At 40.7% G+C, this 21,275-nt stretch overlaps 1 protein-coding gene across 1 annotated transcript; it reads left to right on the top strand.

The window, feature by feature from the left end:
* Window positions 1–11,402: 11,402 nt before the first annotated feature.
* hsd17b10 (hydroxysteroid (17-beta) dehydrogenase 10) lies at window positions 11,403–21,129 on the top strand. Its single transcript, XM_062053545.1, has 6 exons — window positions 11,403–11,547; window positions 11,956–12,120; window positions 18,191–18,355; window positions 18,423–18,551; window positions 18,707–18,815; window positions 20,769–21,129. Exons 1-6 carry the CDS (start codon window positions 11,524–11,526, stop codon window positions 20,957–20,959), a joined length of 783 nt encoding a protein of 260 aa, XP_061909529.1. The 5' UTR covers window positions 11,403–11,523; the 3' UTR covers window positions 20,960–21,129.
* The last annotated feature ends 146 nt before the right edge of the window (window positions 21,130–21,275 follow it).

The following is a 21,275-nucleotide window of genomic DNA, read 5'->3' as shown; positions in this document are numbered from 1 at the left end:
TTGAACATGTCACGAGGGAGGTGCTGGACATTGAGTCCGAGTGGACCATGTTCCGCACCTCTATTGTCGAGGCGGCTGATTGGAGCTGTGGCCGCAAGGTAGTTGGTGCCTGTCTTGGCGGTAATCCTCGAACCCGTTGGTGGACACCGGCGGTGAGGGATGCCGTCAAGCTGAAGAAGGAGTCCTATCGGGTTCTTTTGGCTCATATGACTCCTGAGGCAGCGGACAGGTACCGACAGGCCAAGCGGTGTGCGGCTTCAGCGGTCGCATAGGCAAAAACTCGGACATGGGAGGAGTTCGGGGAAGCCATGGAAAACGACTTCCGGACGGCTTCGAAGCGATTCTGGACCACCATCCGCCGCCTCAGGAAGGGGAAGCAGTGCACTATCAACACCGTGTATGGTGAGGATGATGTTCTGCTGACCTCGACTGCGGATGTTGTGGATCGGTGGAGGGAATACTCCGGAGACCTCCTCAATCCCACCAACACGTCTTCCTATGAGGAAGTAGTGCCTCGGGAATCTGCTGGGCTCTCCTATTTCTGGGGATGAGGTAGTTAAAAAAACTCCTCGGTGGCAAGGCCCCGAGGGTTGATGAGATCCGCCCGGAGTTCCTTAAGGCTCTGGATGCTGTGGGGCTGTCTTGGTTGACAAGACTGCAGCATCGCATGGACATCGGGGGCGGTACCTCTGGATTGGCAGACCGGAGTGGTGGTTCCTCTCTTTAAAAATGGGAACCGGAAGGTGTGTTCTAACTATCGGGGGATCACACTCCTCAGCCTTCCCGGTAAGGTCTATTCAGGTGTACTGGAGAGGAGGCTACGCCGGATAGTCGAACCTCGGATTCAGGAGGAACAGTGTGGTTTTCGTCCTGGTCATGGAACTGTGGACCAGCTCTATACTCTCGGCTGGGTCCTTGAGGGTGCATGGGAGTTTGCCCAACCAGTCTACATGTGCTTTGTGGACTTGGAGAAGGCATTCGACCGTGTCCCTCGGGAAGTCCTGTGGGGAATGCTCAGAGAGTATGGTGTATCGGACTGTCTGATTGTGGCGGTCCGCTCCCTGTATGGTCAGTGTTAGAGCTTGGTCCGCATTGCCGGCAGTAAGTTGGACACGTTTCCAGTGAGGGTTGGACTCCGCCAAGGTTGCCCTTTGTCACCGATTCTGTTCATAACTTTTATGGACAGAATTTCTAGGGGCAGTCAAGGCGTTGAGGGGATCCGGTTTGGTGGCTGTAGGATTAGGTCTCTGCTTTTTGCAGATGATGTGGTCCTGATGGCTTCATCTGGCCAGGATCTTCAGCTCTCACTGGATCGGTTCGCAGCTGAATGTGAAGCGACTTTGATGAGAATCAGCACCTCCAAGTCCGAGTCCATGGTTCTCGCCCAGAAAAGGGTGGAGTGCCATCTCCGGGTTGGGGAGGAGATTTTGCCCCAAGTGGAGGAGTTCAAGTACCTCGGAGTCTTGTTCACGAGTGAGGGAAGAGTGGATCGTGAGATCGACAGACGGTGCAGCGTCTTCAGTAATGCGGACGCTGTATCGATCCGTTGTGGTGAAGAAGGAGCTGAGCCGTAAGGCAAAGCTCTCAATTTACCGGTCGATCTACGTTCCCATTCTCACCTATGGTCATGAGCTTTGGGTTATGACCGAAAGGACAAGATCACGGGTACAAGCGGCCGGAATGAGTTTCCTCAGCCGGGTGGCGGGGCTCTCCCTTAGAGATAGGGTGAGAAGCTCTATCATCCGGGGGGAGCTCAAAGTAAAGCCGCTGCTCTTCCACATTGAGAGGAGCCAGATGAGGTTGTTCGGGTATCTGGTCAGGATGACACCCGAACGCCTCCCTAGGGAGGTGTTTAGGGCATGTCCGACCGGTAGGAGGCCACGGGGAAGACCCAGGACCCGTTGGGAAGATGTCTCCCGGCTGGCCTGGGAACGCCTCAGGATCCCCCGGGAAGAGCTGGACGAGGTGGCTGGGGAGAGGGAAGTCTGGGCTTCCCTGCTTAGGCTGCTGCCCCCGCGACCCGACCTCGGATAAGCGGAAGAAGATGGATGGATGATTTACTTGGACCCCAACTTAAACAAATTGAAAAACTTATTCGGGTGTTACCATTTAGTGGTCAATTGTACGGAATATGTACTATACTGTGCAATCTACTAATAAAAGTTTGAATCAATCAATCAATTCACACTCACTTTTTGACACTTGCAAAAAATCCAGCCTTTTGACACTTAGAAAAATCCAGACTTTTTGACCAAAAAAATCCAGACTTTTTGACACTTAGGAGAAATCTTGACTTTTTGACACTTAGGAAAAAATCCCGACCTTTTGACACTTAGAAAAAAATCCAGATTTTTTTACACCTAGAAAAAATCCTGAGTTTTTGACACTTGGAAAAAAATCCCGACTTTTTGACAAAAAAAATTCAGACTTTTTGACAAAAAAAATCCTACTTTTTGACACTTATAAAAAAAAAACGACTTTTTGACACTTAAAAAAATCGCGATTTTTTTTAAGTGTCAAAAAATCGCGATTTTTTGACGCTTAAAAAAAAGACAGATTTTTTGACAATTAAAAAAAATCCCGATTTTTTGACACTTAAAAAAATCCAGATTTTTTGACACTTAAAAAAAATCCCGATTTTTTTTGGACCAAAAAAAATCCCGATTTTTTTTGGACCAAAAAAATTCAGACTTTCACAAAAAAAAAAATCTGATTTTTTGATGCTTATAAAAAATCCCGATTTTTTGACACTTAAAAAAATCCAGATTTTTCACGCTAAAAAAAATCCAGATTTTTTACGCTAAAAAAAATCCAGATTTTTTTACGCTTAAAAAGACAGATTTTTTGACACTTAAAAAAAATCCCGATTTTTTTGACACTTAAAAAAAATCCCGATTTTTTGACATTTAAAAAAAATCCCAATTTTTTGACAAAAAAAATTCACACTTTCACAAAAGAAAAATCTGATTTTTTGATGCTTATAGAAAAATCTGATTTTTTGATGCTTATAAAAAAATCCCGATTTTTTGACACTTACAAAAATCCCGATTTTTCACGGTAAAAAAAATCCGGATTTTTTGACGCTTAAAAAAAAAATCCAGATTTTTGGGACAAAAAAATGTCCTGACTTTTTGGGAGAGGAAATCCTTTAACTTCAAATTGTAGCTAATATATGCTTATAGCTTGTTGCGACATTACTTTAAAACCACAAAGTATGATCCTAACATTCAGGCAATACTATACGGGTAATATCAAGTCAACGCTATATTATTACTCTTCATGAAGTCTCGTTCTCGTTTACTTTTATATCGCGAGACTTTCTCGTGTTGGCAACCGCCTGCAGTAACCTCAGTCAAAACCACTTCGACTAGAAAGATGGCGAGGATGAGAATCGGAACAAGCCGGACTGGGTAAATTCTGAATATTAAAGCTGTTTTGTTGCTTTGTCACCGCGGGGAGAACAAGCGAACCACGGCCATTACAAGGTAGCAACAACCGTGGCTCCGTAGGCGTCTGCGGGGCGGCGGATGTAGAGGCAGTCGCACTGAGAGCTCGAAAACCGCCAATTCTTGCTAGCTGTCAGCTAGCTAGTCACAAGTGTAGGAGCTAAGTTGCTTTCTTCTGACTGCTTGTGGGCGTTCTGGTTAAAAGCTTGTCGTTATCCTCGCTGGGAAGTAAGCCATAGTTGACTGACTATGACGTTTATTGCCATGTCTTCGAACGAAGCAGCTATCTAGCTATACAAGGCTCAGACGGTGATCAGGTTAGCCTTAGCCTTACCTGAGTTATGAGGAAGGAGACGTTAGCATGAATGTTGATTGTGTCATGTAGTGGTACAGCGATTCAATACTTAGGTCATATTGCCAGTTGCATTACACAACTGTAAATGCATTTCCTTGTTAAAGCAAATATTGTACCTATGATAAACTAGAATCTTTGCAGCAAACGTCAGAAATGAATGCATTTCCCCTTCATCGGTTCTATTTTTCCTGTGTTATTCAAATGTCAGCACTCATCAGTTGTGTTTTCTTGTTCCTATTTGTTCAGCAAATGAAAGCCCTCAAAGGATGTCTGCATTGTTAGTGACAAGATGGCCGACATCTTCTTTCCCTCAAATGGCAATGGGGCTGTGGGATGAGGTAGTAGTTTGTATAGTTTTAGGATCACACCAGATCTGGGAGATAACTATACAGCCTACTGTCTTTCTCACGGCAACCAAACTGTCTTCCAAATGACAAAAGGCCAACATCCTGGGTTGCCATGGAGACTGGCTGCAGTCCTTGATGCTTACAGGAGACCAACGATTGGCGATTCCTTCAGCTACTGAAAGGTCTCCCGTGAAGCTGCCGTGTACTATGATGACTTTTGATGCATGTGTAGCTGTGCTATAGTGAGGTAGTAAGTTGTGTTGTTGTGGGATGTGGGATATTCCATCCCCCTTTTGAAGATACAACTATACAACTAACTGCCTTCCACAATGTGGCAGCTTAATACCCTCTGATGCAGCTTCCGCTCATGTTCTTCACCTTTTTAAAGGCCTTTCAGTTCCTACTTTGTAGTTTCCTTATTTGTTCAATGGGACAATGCACATTATGAACAAACATACAATGTTATAATGTGCCAGATGGTGAGCCGGAGGCAATTTCTGGTTGATGGAAATGAAATAGAAAATGTGATTTTTCTCTTGCCTTGATGTGGGATCTGAGCCGAGGATGTCGTTATGGCTTGTGCAACCCTTTGAGACATTTGTAAGTAAGGGTTTTATAAGTAAACTTTGATTGATTGATTGATTGAAAAATGCTGTGTTCAGTAAGCAATTGTAACTAAGTATGTGCAACGTTGTCAAAATTAAAGCTCTTAACACACCTTTTTTTGGGTACAAGACTTCAATATAACTGATTAGATTTTGCGAATTTTACATTAATACAAAGTAATGAAAAAACAAGCTCGGCCGTTAGTTTTTACAGGGATTTTGTTGGTGCTTGAAGTTCAGTACATAGAAATGCTTTCACTTTGTTAAGTGTGTAAGATTTAGCAATTATTTGGATCAAAAATAGGCCTCTAATGGCATAAACAAGTAAAACAACATTTGCGTGCACTTTGTTTCCTTCTCATACTAATAGGAAATATGACGTAGCAGTATGTCCGGGGTGTATGTACCCTGTCGTCTGACTTGAGTGCAGCTGGAATAGGCTGCAGCCCCCCACAACCCCAACAGGGACAAGCGGTAGAAATGGATGGAACTTAGCAACTTCTGGATTCTTAAGAGGAGTTTAAGTCTGGCTTTCAGAATGATGAGAATATGGATCGTTTTGGTTTTTTTATCAATGTGTATACAATAAAGTTCTTCTATTAGCTATCTTAAATTTATTTTAAAATGCTTAATGTTTCAACACTGTTTTAATAAATTTTTGGTAGGATGAATTTAAGGATCCATTTTTGTGAAAAGGTTGCAACATATCTTTTTTACAAGATGGCCCTGCTGTAGTGACTGCTGATTGCAGGAGCTCTGTGTTCAGTTTTTTATGTTACACTCTGGTTTTTACCTTTTGGTTCAGGCACTTTTGTGACTTATGCACTGTTTTTTTGGTGCTTTTTTGTGGACTTTTGGATCTGCCTTGGGGGTCATCTGTTTCTGACACACGCGTTTCGGGCTGGCTGCTCTGAAAACAAACCCCGCCCACTCTGGTTTGTTCCTCGTCTGAGCTGCTGTGACGTATATTACTGTGATAACTCGTATAACAGCCAAAAGCACAGATTTCGGCCATTGAAATACTTTCAATAGTTCAAGACTTAGTCATTTAAAAAGTTTTGATGTTAAAGGTCTAAAAAAATTATGTAGAACGTTCGGTGGTCCGGATTGAAAATCATAATGAGCCACATGTGGCCCGCGGGCCGTATTTTGGCCAAGTCTGCCTTACATTCTACTTCCACGAGCCAACACTTTGGGCACATAGCTAGTGTGTGCCATGCGATAAGCTACGCTGTGGAGGGGAGCATGATGAGTATGGACTATGTAGAAGCAATGATAAGTTCAAGTGTTTTAATTGAGGAGGCAATCACACAGCAGCTTACTGAGAATGCTTTGATTGATTGATTGAAACTTTTATTAGTACATTGCACAGTACAGTATTATTGAAACTTTTTATTAGTAGATTGCACAGTACAGTACATATTCTGTACAATTGACCACTAAATGGTAACACTCGAATAAGTTTTTCAACTTGTTTAAGTCAGGGTCCACGTTAATCAGTTCATGGTACAAATATATACTATCAGCATAATACAGTCATCACACAAGTTAATCATCAGAGTATATACATTGAATTATTTACAATCCGGGGGTGGGATGTGGAGGGGGGGTTAGGTTTGGTTGATATCAGCACTTCAGTCATCAACAATTGCATCATCTGAGAAATGGACATTGAAACAGTGCAGGTCTGACTTCGTAGGATATGTACAGCGAGCAGTGAACATAGTGAGCTCAGAAAGCATAAGAACAAGTATACAGGTAAAAGCCAGTAAATTAGAATATTTTGAAAAACTTGATTTATTTCAGTAATTGCATTCAAAAGGTGTAACTTGTACATTATATTTATTCATTGCACACAGACTGATGCATTCAAATGTTTATTTCATTTAATTTTGATGATTTGAAGTGGCAACAAATGAAAATCCAAAATTCCGCGTGTCACAAAATTAGAATATTACTTAAGGCTAATACAAAAAAGGGATTTTTAGAAATGTTGGCCAACTGAAAAGTATGAGCATGTACAATACTCAATACTTGGTTGGAGCTCCTTTTGCCTCAATTACTGCGTTAATGCGGCGTGGCATGGAGTCGATGAGTTTCTGGCACTGCTCAGGTGTTATGAGAGCCCAGGTTGCTCTGATAGTGGCCTTCAACTCTTCTGCGTTTTTGGGTCTGGCATTCTGCATCTTCCTTTTCACAATACCCCACAGATTTTCTATGGGGCTAAGGTCAGGGGAGTTGGCGGGCCAATTTAGAACAGAAATACCATGGTCCGTAAACCAGGCACGGGTAGATTTTGCGCTGTGTGCAGGCGCCAAGTCCTGTTGGAACTTGAAATCTCCATCTGCATAGAGCAGGTCAGCAGCAGGAAGCATGAAGTGCTCTAAAACTTGCTGGTAGACGGCTGCGTTGACCCTGGATCTCAGGAAACAGAGTGGACCGACACCAGCAGATGACATGGCACCTCAAACCATCACTGATGGTGGAAACTTTACACTAGACTTCAGGCAACATGGATCCTGTGCCTCTCCTGTCTTCCTCCAGACTCTGGGACGTGTCTAGTGTCCCTGAGCTTTGTAAAGATGCTGTGGTAGTTCCTGTGCCCAAAACCATCCATCCATCCATCCATTTTCTATCGCTTATTCCCTGCCCAAAACCAACAGACCAAAAAATGTTTATGATTCCAGACCAGTGGCTTTGACCTCTATTGTTATGAAGATGTTAGAGAAGATGGTCAGGACTGAGATTTTAAAACAAACTCAAACAGAATTAGATCATCTGCGGTTTGCATATAGAGCCCACAGAGGTGTGGATGATGCCACTGTAACTCTTTTTGATATACTTTTAAAACATTTGGACAAAAATGGAACTCATGTCAGACTTTTATTTGTAGACTTTTCTTCATTTTTTAACACGATCCAGTCGCATATCCTGATTAGCAGGTTGGCTGAGCACTTTAACCTGACTAATAACTTGATGGGCTGGATCATAGGTGCCGATCTACATTTTTGCCAGTGGGTGCTCGGTGTGTGTGTATTAAAAAAAGAAATAGACGTTCAACGAAGTTAATATCCCATATGATTTGTGGCTTTATTTTGTAAAACGGACCAAACTCGCCACAAAATTAACAACAACAAGATTGATTTTTCAATAATTATTTTAAAGATTAAAAGTTGCCATCAATCCCTCGTGGGTGCTCGGCATTGTCCAACCCATAGGCGCCGATCCTGTGGGTTCTTCGGGGCCCGAGCACCCACGGGATCGGCGCCTATGGGTTGGATCCTTAACTTTTTAACGAACAGAACCCAGAAAGTCAGGATCAATGATACTTTGTCTGTCAGGGAAGGTACTTCTACCGGCTCACCACAAGGTTGTGTGTTGTCTCTCCCGTTATTTATTTTGTATGCAAACATGTGTCAGAGTGATATGACAACAGAACAATGATCAAATATGCTGATGATGCAGTAATTGTTAGATTGCTAAATGTGGATGAAAGCAGCCACGGCCCCATTATTGATGACTTTGTACGCTGGTGTGATGAGTCTTACCTCCTGCTCAATTTATCAAAAACAAAAGACACGCTGATCGACTTTAGGAAGAGACCCCATGTGAACCAGCTAACTGTGATTAAAAACCAGGTCACTGAATATGTGCACAAGTATAAATACCTAAGGACTATAATTGATGAACAACTGAAATTTGAAGTAAACTGTGATGCGGTGTGTAAAAAGGCTCACCAACGTTTGTATTGTCTGAGAAAACTCCATCCATCCATCCATTTTCTACTGCTTGTCCCTTTCGGGGTCGCAGGGGGTGCTGGAGCCTATCTCAGCTGCATTCGGGCGGAAGGTGGGGCACACCCTGGACAAGTCACCACCTCATCGCAGGGCCAACACAGATAGACAGACAACATTCACACTCACTCACTCCAACAACACTCAATTTAACGTTGCCAATCAACCTATCCCAGGTGCATATCTTTGGAGGTGGGAGGAAGCCGGAGTACCCGGGGGGAACCCACGCAGTCACAGGGAGAACATGCAAACTCCACACAGAAAGATTGAACTCTGGACCTTCGTATTGTGAGGCACATGCACTAACCCGGGTGCCACCGTGTCGCCCGTCTGAGAAAACTGTTTAATTTTAATGTTGACAAGACCATCATGATCCTGTTCTACTGTGCTTTTATAGAATATTTTGTCCTTCTCCCTGTTCTCTTGTCACTAAAGGACACGAATACCCTAAATCAAATTGTTAGTGTCAGGTAAATTAATTGGTGAGTCTTGGATGTCTCCAGCCACCCTCTACAACAACCAGGTAATGAGGATAGCTTCCTCTATTTTAACTGATGTATCTCACTACCTACACACCTATTTTCAGCTTCTCCCATTTAGATGGATTTTTTTTAAGTCAGAAGAGGCAAAACAAAACGGTACAGATGTAGTTTTTTCCCAGCTGCCATCACAGAACCAAATAAGCTGTAGTACCTATTTTTACCTATATTTATTTTAGTGCAATTTATTATTTTATTATGTTTTATTCTGGCTTGTCCCAAATATTATCTGAGTTGGGTTTTATATGTTTTGTCCTTTTTATGGGGAACTTTGAGTACATGTACTATTTTGTGATCTTGGCAATGTTTGTGATGCTTGTTATATGGTAGGTCTTTGTATTGCATATCTAAGATGTTACTTTCTCTGTATGTTTAAATGGATGTCCTGATTTTGCTGGCTGCAAAACAAGTTTACCTTTGAGTAACCTAACCTAACCTATTCCGTGTCGAATAAAGTACTTGGCTTTACTGCACAACAACAACATCTAAGCTCATAGTTTCTGTTATGAAAATGGACAATGAAAATATGGTAGATTAGACCAGCAATCACAATATTTATTACTAGGTATTAACATGACAATAATTTATTTGCACAAGCAGGTCTTTGTACTTATATTTAGGCATAGCAATCACAAAGGAACAAACTAATGCGATAAATTGGCCTTTCTTTAGGTTTAGTTCTGCTCTCAAACACTACTCTCCATCTATCCATTTTCTAACGCTTGTCCCTTTCGGAGTCGCGAGGGTGCTGGAGCCTATCCCAGCTGCATTCGGGCGGAAGGCGGTGTACACCTTGGACACCTCATCACGAGGCCAACATAGATAGACAGACAACATTCACACTCTGGTCGATTTACTGTTGCCAACCAACCTATCCCCAGGTGCATGTCTTTGGAGGTGGGAGGATGCCGGACTACCCGGAGGGAACCCACGCAGCAAAGGAAGTGAAGTGAATTAAATGACTCATATTATGTTCAACATATGGTGAATGTTCATATCCAACTTGGAGAAAGCAAACCATCAGGTCAGAATAATGGTTGAGAAAGAGCCTTAGATGGCATTTGCATGTGGACTGGAATTTGCTCTCTCCCTAGAAGCAATAAAACCAGGCTTCGGAATGCCAAATTTATAGCTCTATTCTGGCGGAGAGATTCCATGTTTACCTTAAATGTCAAGCCTACAAGTTATGCTATACATCTGTTGTATTCCAGCCACTACACATGAACATCTGCAATGAGGTGGCGACTTGTCCAGGGTGTAGCCCGCCTTCCGCCCGAATGCAGCTGAGATAGGCTCCAGCACCCCCGCGACTCCGAACAGGACAAGCGGTAGAAAATGGATGGGATGGATACACATGAACATATCCTTGAATGGTCAGGTGGTGTTGTTCGGACTTAGCACCCACCCAGACAGAGGAGAAGGAATACATAAACTGATGGTTTGGCTTCTCCAGGGAGAGGAGTCCTCCATATTTGACCTGACCTCCTCCCCGGAACTGCAGTCCTGTGTAAATGACGCTCGCTTGTAATAAAGCAACTTTTGGTTCAGTAAAGTGTCTCCGACGCCTCTTTTGATTCAGCCACTGCCGTGTCACCCTTCTGTCCGAACGAGGATGACAAGACCAGAAATACATTTCAGAAGAAAATGTAAACTCCACACAGAAAGACCCCGAGCCAAATTGTGGCCATGCCATATTGTGAGACACACGCACTAAACCCGGTGCCATCATAGAAGGTTTCTCAAACAAATCAAATGTTCAAACAAACATTTTACAAAGTGATCACTGCAGACACAAGCATGTTCCGATTGTATTCCACAAGATGATGAAAGTGATATTTTTTTAGAGCCATTTCCTTCTACGCACTTTCGCTTTTCCTTGACTTTATTACCTTTATGGACCACTTATTTCGGGACTGTATGATAAACTCTTTCCTATCCCTCTATTTGAACGACTGGAACACCCAAGAACAGAACAGCAATACAGCATTTTCTGATCAAACTTTACACTCACTCACACTTGTTTTTATTCCTACGCTGAAGCTGCTTGACCATCATGTGAATTAAGCCGCGAAGAAGAAAAAGGGACATGACATTTGCTAAAATTAAGTTTATACACTTGTTATTCATATTTAATTCAAATAAGACATATAAAATAATAAAAACAAGTTCTTTTTTTTTTTTTCTTTAAAAACGAATTCTAAAAAACACAAGACCGGCATCTGTTTTTTTGTGTTGGTTGCAAATGCAAAATAAAATGAACGTATTATATATTGATTATATGGCCCAAAAACAATCGATATTTTACTTTTAGAATTATACTGAACTTGACCAGAAACTTCATTGAGTACAGGGGACGTACGAGTTTACGTTTGGTGATACATCTGTTAAATACACGAGCTTTGGCCGGGCGTGACGTCACGTCTGCATCAAATCCAAAATGGCGAACATTCGGTGTGTCAAGGTGAGGAAAGTAAACTATAAACCTTTGTAATGCTTCCCCCTGCACGTAGCATAGTCCGTGGAGTACAAAATACAATCCACACGAAGTAAAATGTATTGTTTTCTATATCATTTCCAGACAGAAAGGTGTCTCTACTTGTAGTTTTAGAAATGGCTTAGCCACGAACTGACATGTCTACTGTGCGAGCTGCTAGTGAGTTTGCTAACCTACTGTCATGCTGGCACAACCTCTCCTCCATCATAGCAAACTAATTAAGGTGTTGTCATTATCTTAGTAGCTTGTTAGTTTAGCAGTCTTCTATATGAACACCAGAAATCTAGATTATAACTAGATAGTTTAGTTGTCTTTTTTATCATGTGTGCAAACTTCTCCCCCATGATGTCCATCTCCATTGCTGTGTTTTTATAGGGTATGGTTGGTCTAGTGACCGGTGGGGCCTCAGGTCTGGGACGGGCCACAGTGGAGCGCCTGGTGCAGAGCGGAGCATCGGCTGTGATTCTGGACCTGCCCTCCACTGATGGCAAAGCTCTGGCTGCCAGTCTGGGGGACCGATGTGCCTTCGCTCCAGCAGATGTAAGGACACACTTGTTCAAGTAAAAAAGGCCTACAGCCTTTTTTGGCCCACCGACGTAATGCGTTTGTAGCTTACTGATGTTTCAAATTTAAAAGGAACAAAAATACAATTACTGTACAAAACAAATACTGACTTGCAATTGGCACAAGTCCTGTGTTTGTGTTCCAGAGAGAAAAGAGAATATCAACATTTGATGTGCGTGTGTTTGATTTCCTTTTTTTTGGTCAGTGCTGAAAGTCTAGTCTTACAATTGTTAACGTTTTAATGTCATTGTGGAATATTATGGATAGCCAGACGTTAATCTAAAGCAGTGTTTTTCAACCACTGTGCTGCGGCACACTAGTGTGCCGTGAGATACCGTCTAGTGTGCAGTGGGAGATTATCTAATTTCACCTATTTGGGTTAAAAAATATTTTTTGTAAACCAGTAATTATAGTCTGCAAATTATGTGTTGTTGAGTGTCTGTACTGTCTAGAGCTCGGCAGAGTAACCCTGTAACACTCTTCCATATCAGTAGGTGGCAGCAGGTAGCTAATTGCTTTGTAGTTCTCGGAAACAGCGGGAGGCAGCGTGCAGGTTTAAAGGTTTCTAATGTGAGTGCCCCTAAGAAAAGGCATCGAAGCTTAGGGATGGTTATGCAGAACGAAACTAAAACTGAACTGGTTGCAAAGTAAACAAAAACAGAATGCTGGACGACCGCAAAGACTTACTGTGCAGCAAAGACGGCGTTCACAATGTACATCCGAACATGACATGACAATCAACAATGTCCCCACAAAGAAAGATAAAAACAATTGAAATATTCTTGATTGCTAAAACGAAGTACAAACCCTGTTTCCATATGAGTTGGGAAATTGTGTGACATGTAAATATAAACGGAATACAATGATTTGCAAATCATTTTCAGCCCATATTCAGTTGAATATGCTACAAAGACAACATATTTGATGTTCAAACTGATAAACTTTTTTTTTTTGCAAATAATCATTAACTTTAGAATTTGATGCCAGCAACACGTGACAAAGAAGTTTGGAAAGGTGGCAATAAATACTGATAAAGTTGAGGAATGCTCATCAAACACTTATTTGGAACATCCCACAGGTGAACAGGCAAATTGGGAACAGGTGGTTGCCATGATTGGGTATAAAAGTAGATTCCATGAAATGCTCAGTCATTCACAAACAAGGATGGGGCGAGGGTCACCACTTTGTCAACAAATGCGTGAGCAAATTGTTGAACAATTTAAGAAAAACCTTTCTCAACCAACTATTGCAAGGAATTTAGGGATTTCACCATCTACGGACTGTAATATCATCAAAGGGTTCAGAGAATCTGGAGAAATCACTGCACGTATGCAGCTGAGCCTGTGACCTTCGATCCCTCAGGCTGTACTGCATCAACAAGCGACATCAGTGTGTAAAGGATATCACCACATGGGCTCAGGAACACTTCCGAAACCCACTGTCAGTAACTACAGTTGATCGCTACATCTGTAAGTGCAAGTTAAAACTCTCCTATGCAAGGCGAAAACCGTTTATCAACAACACCCAGAAACGCCGTCGGCTTCGCTGGGCCTGAGCTCATCTAAGATGGACTGATGCAAACTGGAAAATTGTTCTGTGGTCTGACGAGTCCACATTTCAAATTGTTTTTGGAAACTGGACATCGTGTCCTCCGGACCAAAGAGGAAAAGAACCATCCGGATTGTTATAGGCGTAAAGTTGAAAAGCCAGCATCTGTGATGGTATGGGGGTGTATTAGTGCCCAAGACATGGGTAACTTACACATCTGCGAAGGCGCCATTAATGCTGAAAGGTACATACAGGTTTTGGAGCAACATGTTGCCATCCAAGCAACGTTACCATGGACGCCCCTGCTTATTTCAGCAAGACAATGCCAAGCCATGTGTTACATCAATGTGGCTTCATAGTAAAAGAGTGCGGGTACTAGACTGGCCTGCCTGTAATCCAGACCGGTCTCCCATTGAAAATGTGTGGCGCATTATGAAGCCTAAAATACCACAACGGAGACCCCCGGACTGTTGAACAACTTAAGCTGTACATCAAGCAAGAATGGGAAAGAATTCTACCTGAGAAGCTTAAAAAATGTGTCTCCCCAGTTCCCAAACGTTTACTGAGTGTTGTTAAAAGGAAAGGCCATGTAACACAGTGGTGAACATGCCCTTTCCCAACTACTTTGGCACGTGTTGCAGCCATGAAATTCTAAGTTAATTATTATTTGCAAAGCAGCTCAGTTGCCAGTGTTTTATCGTAAAACACATTTGTACCATTCCATTTACAGTAATATGCTGTAAAAACACTATAAACCTTAAGGTAAAATTTGGCAACTGAGCTACCTTTTTGATTTACTGTAAAATGTATAGATTTTTTATTTACAGTGCACTTACAATAATATATATATAACCAAATGCATAGGCTATTGTGTAAGAATATGTGGAAAATCCTTTATATCTATAAATGATTTACTGTTACAAGTGCAGCCCTTTGAGGGATGCCACAACTGCAATGTGGCCCTCCAATGAAAACGAGTTCGACACCCCTGATCGAGAGTGTCAGAACAACTTCCCACTCAAATGTTGTGACGTGTTTGCATGGAAGCGACACACCTAGTGATCTTCTGATCAGGGTTTAATATGACGATTTCTATACTGATCATCCAAAAGTCAGATCAACTGATACTGATCACATGTTTTTAAAGGGGTACTGTAATGCAAAACCAACTTTTAATGTCTATTGGTACCTGCTGTTGTACATTTGGGATCTGCATAAGTCCTGAAAATGTGAACTCTACCCATGGAGGCATTGCGGAGATATTTATAAAACAATCTTGCCTTCTTTCATATATACGAGGAAACAACGCATTTGGAATTTGCCCATTTGGGTACGTTTTTCCCAATTGGTGGCGTCAGCGGATTATTCTTATATGGTATAAATTCACCCAAAAGGGCAATGCGCGGGTCCGCCACCGTAGTCAATAAAATAAGTTCCATCTTTGTCTCTCTCTACTCTTGTTGTGGGGCGGACTGGCTCATACATGCACATGCATCCTTCGCTGTTGCCATTTCTAATACAAAGTAGCATATAGTTCTATCTTATCGTTCAGTAGAGTCGCTGTGGAAGCGCTAAGAACTACAATAAAGATGGTGGGGAGAAGACACAGTCGGACTGGAGCCATGTAAATAAAACAACCCACAAAACGGCTTAAAAACGGTCTGTAAAAACATAACATCTTGACCAAAGAACCACCATTACATGTTAGGTACTATAGACCACAAGGAAGTGTTTTAAATGTAGGAAAAAAATCATATGACCCCTTTAACTGTAAATTTTATTTACAATTATAATTAGAAAAAACTCGCAGGTTGGCAGTGTAATGATATCAACACAATATTAAAACAAGTTACTTATTGTCTTTTATTACATGAAATTATTTCAGCAAAACAAAGTCCACAATAACTAAACTAAAGCAAAAACGTATGTAATAATCATTTAAGTTATTTGGTTTTTGCCCTTGAAGTCCTCCTGTGTCCAGAGACTTCACTAAATTTGTAAACATTAACAAAAACAATAGAAAACTAAGAAAAATCTTATTCATCTACTCGTTAATTTCCTTTTAATAGCTTTTGCTGTAATGTGCTTCCATCTACAGTATACTTCTTAAACTTTACTGAGCACCTCATTTCTTCTGTTGCTCGTTTAATGTCTAGTTGAGCGATTAGCTTTCCTTCTAGTTTGCTTCTGCTTGTTCTTACTCAGTTTGTAACATGTTAACCTCGTCCTTCAATCATAATGATACTTATACGAAATGTAGTTTAGTTGCTGCTGAGGTGAATATTAACTTAGGGGATCGGCTCCACATTGTGTATGGACATACACTTTTTGCTGCTAGCTGCCTGTGTCAGCCAAGGGACCAAAAACGAATAAAGTCTCAGCCCGAGGGCATCGTTTTTTGGGATCAGAATCAAAAGTAATTTATTGGCATTGGCCAATTACATACTTTTTTAACTGGACTCGACAGATTGGTGGGCGATTGATCGGTACATCTCTAGACACAATTATATTTTAAGTCATTGTTTTAATTTGACTTACTTTTTGCATTCTTGTCTCCTCATTATCCTCACTAGCTTGGGAGGTTGTTTCAGCAGTCCCAGTGTGAAAGCTTGTAAACATAGTTTGTTTCCTTCTGTACACTCTGGCCGTAGTGATCACCCCCAACTTTGACCCTGATGTCATGAAGTCAAAGTGTATTATGATTAAATAAAAGTAACCACATTTTTCTCAAAATGGATATACATTTGAATCTCATTCACAGGGTTACTTATAAACGATAATACAAAACAATCGAAAAAGGTATCTATCTAGTAGCGGTGTGGCAATACAGTCTCATCTCCCAAGACGAGACAATATTGGGTTCACGAGAACGAGACAGGGTTTTAACATCAATTTAAAGCAGTGACCCCTCGTAGGATGGTCCAGTTGGGACAATTCCAAGGGCTCCCCTGACTGGCAAGTGTTGAATGGGTGGCGGGGAATTCCTAACAGGGCCTCTGCTTTTAACAAAGCAACGTTTTTGAAGTTGACTGACAAGACAAAACAGTTGCACTTTGTAGTCTTTTATGACTTTGCATGCATGAGCTTTTAACTGTTGAACTTGTTTCCAAAATATGATAGAAGTTTAAATGAAGTAAATTTAATCAAATATGTCCTTTTTTAAGAGCTTTGCTTTGCATTAGCTGTCAGTTGTATCAATGATTAGGCTGTATTGTTTTATCTCTGGGCTGCTTCTGGGGGCAGCAATTCAGTGTGTTTTGAGTGCTTTTCTGAGTAACGTCTTGGAATGATTGACAGTTTAGCCGTCTTCTGCGTCGACATCAAATAAAGGAAAGAGCCTGCGATGCCCTTCCTGAGTGGCCAACTCAAGCCGCTGATACAGAAAGTGGAGAGGTTTGCTCTGTTTGCGAGTTCTTGTAGTGTTCACAAAGCACTTAATCTGCCATTCCAATCCTTCGCTTACGGCCAGACAAATACGCTTCTGACTAGTTTAAAAAAAAAAAAAAAAAAAAGTCATACCTGACCTGCGAGATGACAGATTTTCTTTAAACAAGAAATATTGTCACTTGTTAATCTTGTCACACCCCTATGGTTAACAGATTTTTCTATTGTATCCCAGTGGTTGGGGTTCCCTGTTGTAAATTATTTTATTCTAGTCTTGAATTTTAAACTTCATACTTCATTTTATTTTGATCACAACAACCAAAAATACTCTCCATCTATACAATTTTAACAGGGTAAATAAAATAACAGAAAACAACATGGTGCGTATCCGAAAAGCAGCAGGAAGAAGCAAAAGTTTATATCCTGCCCCATCACTGATATAATTATCTGATTCTTTATCAACAACCGATAACATGATTACCTTGTATAACAAAATTGAGTATAAATCATAATACATGTTATAGTATGTTTACTATATAATTACATAATTCACATTTAGTCACAACCATAAACTCTCAAAATAAAATAAAAATAATAAATGAATAAACTCTATTTCATCAAATGTAGTTTATATGAATAAAATATATCCCTCAGATAGTTTCTATTTCCTTGTTTTTATGTACCTATCAAGATTTATTTTTTATTTTTAAATTGAATGTTATTGCTTTGTTTTTTGTTTTTCTCATGCAATTGATTCCACATAGTCACCCCACAAACTGATAAGCACATACTTTTAAGAGTTGAGTTAACACATGCTGTCTTAGATTCAATTTACCCTACAAATTATATTTTCTATCTCTGATTTTGAATATTTTTTTATATTTGGCGGCAGCAAATTATTTCTTGCTTAATAAATTCATTGTACAGTTTTGAATTTCACCAGATCCATAAATTGAATTATTTGCCACTTTAGAAAGAGCAAATTTGTGTGTTACCGGCGATAACCAACATTGTGTATTATTGTCAGTGCTCTTTTTTGTTTTTTTGTTTTGATTGACTTCACTCAAGTTGACTTCATGAGATTGTAAGTTTAGAACGTTGTCTTCTCTTGCAGGTGACATCAGAGGCAGACGTGCAGTCGGCTGTGAACTTGGCGAGAGAGAAGTTTGGTAAATTGGACCTAGCTGTTAACTGTGCTGGTATCGCCGTGGCGGTCAAAACCTACAACTTTAAGAAGGACGTCCCTCATAGCCTGGAGGACTTTCAGCGTGTCATCAATGTGAGGCAGACAGATGTGTGTGGGTACAGGAGAACACAACAATCTTGTCATTACTTGTGTGATGCAGGTGAATATTGCTGGAACTTTCAACGTCATCCGCCTGGCTGTGGGAGCGATGGGCAAAAACGAGGCGGACACAGACGGACACAGAGGGTGCATCATTAACACTGCCAGCGTGGCAGCTTTTGATGGACAGGTGATTTAAGAATAAACACGGAAGTCCTCATGATTGCAAAGTAGATGTGACAGAAAGTTATATTTTTATCACAGCACCCAAACTGTTGTATACCATGAATGTATTTTTATCACAGCTTGTCAGCTTACATTGATACATGTGCATATTGATTGCAGGTTGGACAAGCAGCGTATTCTGCTTCTAAAGGTGGCATCGTTGGAATGACCCTTCCCATTGCAAGGGATCTAGCCCCTATGGGCATAAGGGTCATCACCATAGCACCTGGTAAGTGCATGTGACCCTTTTCTTGCTCCCTGCTTGTATTTATACACTCCTGACAATGTTTGTGCACATCACTGCTTGTTGGATCAAAATCAGATATTAGGTGTGCATGTAAGTGTGGTTCGCCATTACCAATTAATGCCAATCTCTTTTGGCTGACACCGTATCTATTTTTAGTCCACCGGGTGACGAGCGACTTGCAACTAATTATGTATCTCCATACACAGTGTGCAGACGCTTCCTTAGGCTAATAATAATCCATAACATTAGGGTAAACAAACCTACATTTCTTAATATCTTAAATGTCATTATCACATATCATTATCACTGGAGGACAAAGCTAAACATGTTACACACCGAGAGCAAGCCAGAAGCAGGCATGCAAAGCTTAATACTAACTAAGCTAACCGCTAGGCTAGCTTTAAACACCACCAATTAATAAGTGCATAGAAAAGTAAGCAACTATTAACTGGAAATTAACAACTAGATTAATAATAATAATCAATATGTCAACATTGTCACAGTCAGTACACTACGCGTAAGAGGAGGGCGGATCAACCCACACACTGGTGGTGTCGTTACCAGGGATAGTATCAGTATATGATCAATACTAGTGATTAAGTCGATTTTTTTTTTCTCCAAATATTTTTTATTGTTTTTGTTAACATTTACAAATTCCGGGAAGAATTCTTTGGACACAGGAGGACTTTGAGGGCAAAAAAAAAACAAAAACGTATTTTTGGGATTATAAATCGCAGTTTTTTTCATAGTTTGGCCGTGGGTGCGACATATACTCCGGAGCGATTTATGTGTGAAATTATTAACACATTACCGTAAAATATCAAATAATATTATTTATCTAATTCGCGTAAGAGACTAAGCAAATGGCGGCAATCGTCACACACACACGTCAGCAATCGTCACTCACACGTCAACCAATAAGAATTCGGCGGGGGAGGGTCATGGCAGAAGTACATTGTGGGTCATGGGATGCTAACTACTATATGCTATATGCTACTGCCGTAGCTATTAAATTGGATCACATCAACATTGGCGGTAACTTATAAAAACTGAGAAGGGCTGAACTAAAATGGCACCGAAAAGGAAATCATATACTGCAGATTACAAGCTGGACGTAGTGAAATATGCAGCAGAGAACGGCAATCGAGCAGCAGAAAGAAAGGACATACCAGAGGCGACACCGGGGAGGAAGATTTAATCAGATTTAGCGATCGGGAGTAACAGATTGTTTGGTAAATGTATAACATGTTCTATATGTTATAGTTATTTGAATGACTCTTGCCATGATGTGGTGCGTTAACATACCAGGCACGTTCTCAGTTGGTTATTTATGCGTCATATGGCGTACACTTATTCAGCCTGTTGTTCACTTTTTATTTATTTTAAATTGCCTTTCAAATGTCTACTCTTGGTGTTGTATTTTATCAAATAAATTTCGCCCAAAAATGCGACTTATACTCCAGTGCGGCGTATATATGTTTTTTTCCTTCTTTATCGTGCATTTTCGGCCAGTGCAACGTACACTCCGGAGCGACTTGTAGTCCGAAAAATACGGTAATCAAAATAAATAATAAAGTTTTTACTTTTGTTTTGTGAATTTGTACTTTTGACTTTGATTGGCTCAAATAATTGTATGTAATGAAATAAAATAAGGAGCTAATTTAAATATGTCGTTGCCATTGTTACACTGTCAAAAACCCTCTCCATAAATACATTTAAAAATGTACTGTTTATACATGTGATCGGTATTGGCACTTTCAAATAATGGCGATCAATGAAGTCATCAAACATATAAATCAGTAAAAAAAATGTGATGAATAAAAGGTAGATTTATCAAACATTGATTAAAAAGTATTCATTTTGTACTAAAACATTTTAGATAGAAAATAATCAAGGACCTGCAGTACATTCAGTACATTCCTTTCATCAATGCAGGTTTGTTCTCCACTCCCCTCCTGGCGGGGCTTCCAGAGAAAGTGCGTTCCTTTCTCGCCCGCCAAGTGCCCTTCCCTTCACGTCTGGGTGACCCTGCTGAGTTTGCCCACCTGGTGACATCGCTGGCGGAGAATCCTATGATCAATGGAGAGGTCATTAGACTCGACGGAGCTATTCGCATGCAACCTTGAGTGTAATTATGGACAATGTATGTACATTCTAAAAAGCTGCACTAGATCATCTCTGAATGTGACTATAAGATATGTAAAAAGTTGTGCATTATTCAGTACATAGGTGTACTTTTTACTCTCTGGTTGTTTTGTAAACAAACACACTTTTAAATAAACATGTAATGACTACAGTTTTGGTTTTAATGATTTTTCTTACATTTTGACTGTAAAAGTATAATGAACTGACTGTAATGTAGGATATACTATAAGTCATACAGAAGAAGATAGGACAGAGTAAACAAGGTACGATTTTTAAGACCAATGTTTTTGCATTTGA

Source organism: Entelurus aequoreus, linkage group LG07 (genome assembly GCF_033978785.1).
Source record: "Entelurus aequoreus isolate RoL-2023_Sb linkage group LG07, RoL_Eaeq_v1.1, whole genome shotgun sequence".
In the NCBI taxonomy this organism is placed as follows: Eukaryota; Metazoa; Chordata; class Actinopteri; order Syngnathiformes; family Syngnathidae; genus Entelurus; species Entelurus aequoreus.
Note: the sequence above shows the minus strand (reverse complement) of the source record. Positions and strands in the feature narration are given on the sequence as shown.

Excerpts from the sequence above, each read along its gene's own strand:
- hsd17b10 (XM_062053545.1), top strand. The coding sequence starts at position 11,524 with ATGGCGAACATTCGGTGTGTCAAG. Across the intron at positions 12,121-18,190 it reads GTGCCTTCGCTCCAGCAGAT|GTGACATCAGAGGCAGACGT; the intron begins GTAAGGACACAC and ends CTTCTCTTGCAG. Across the intron at positions 18,816-20,768 it reads GGTCATCACCATAGCACCTG|GTTTGTTCTCCACTCCCCTC; the intron begins GTAAGTGCATGT and ends TCATCAATGCAG.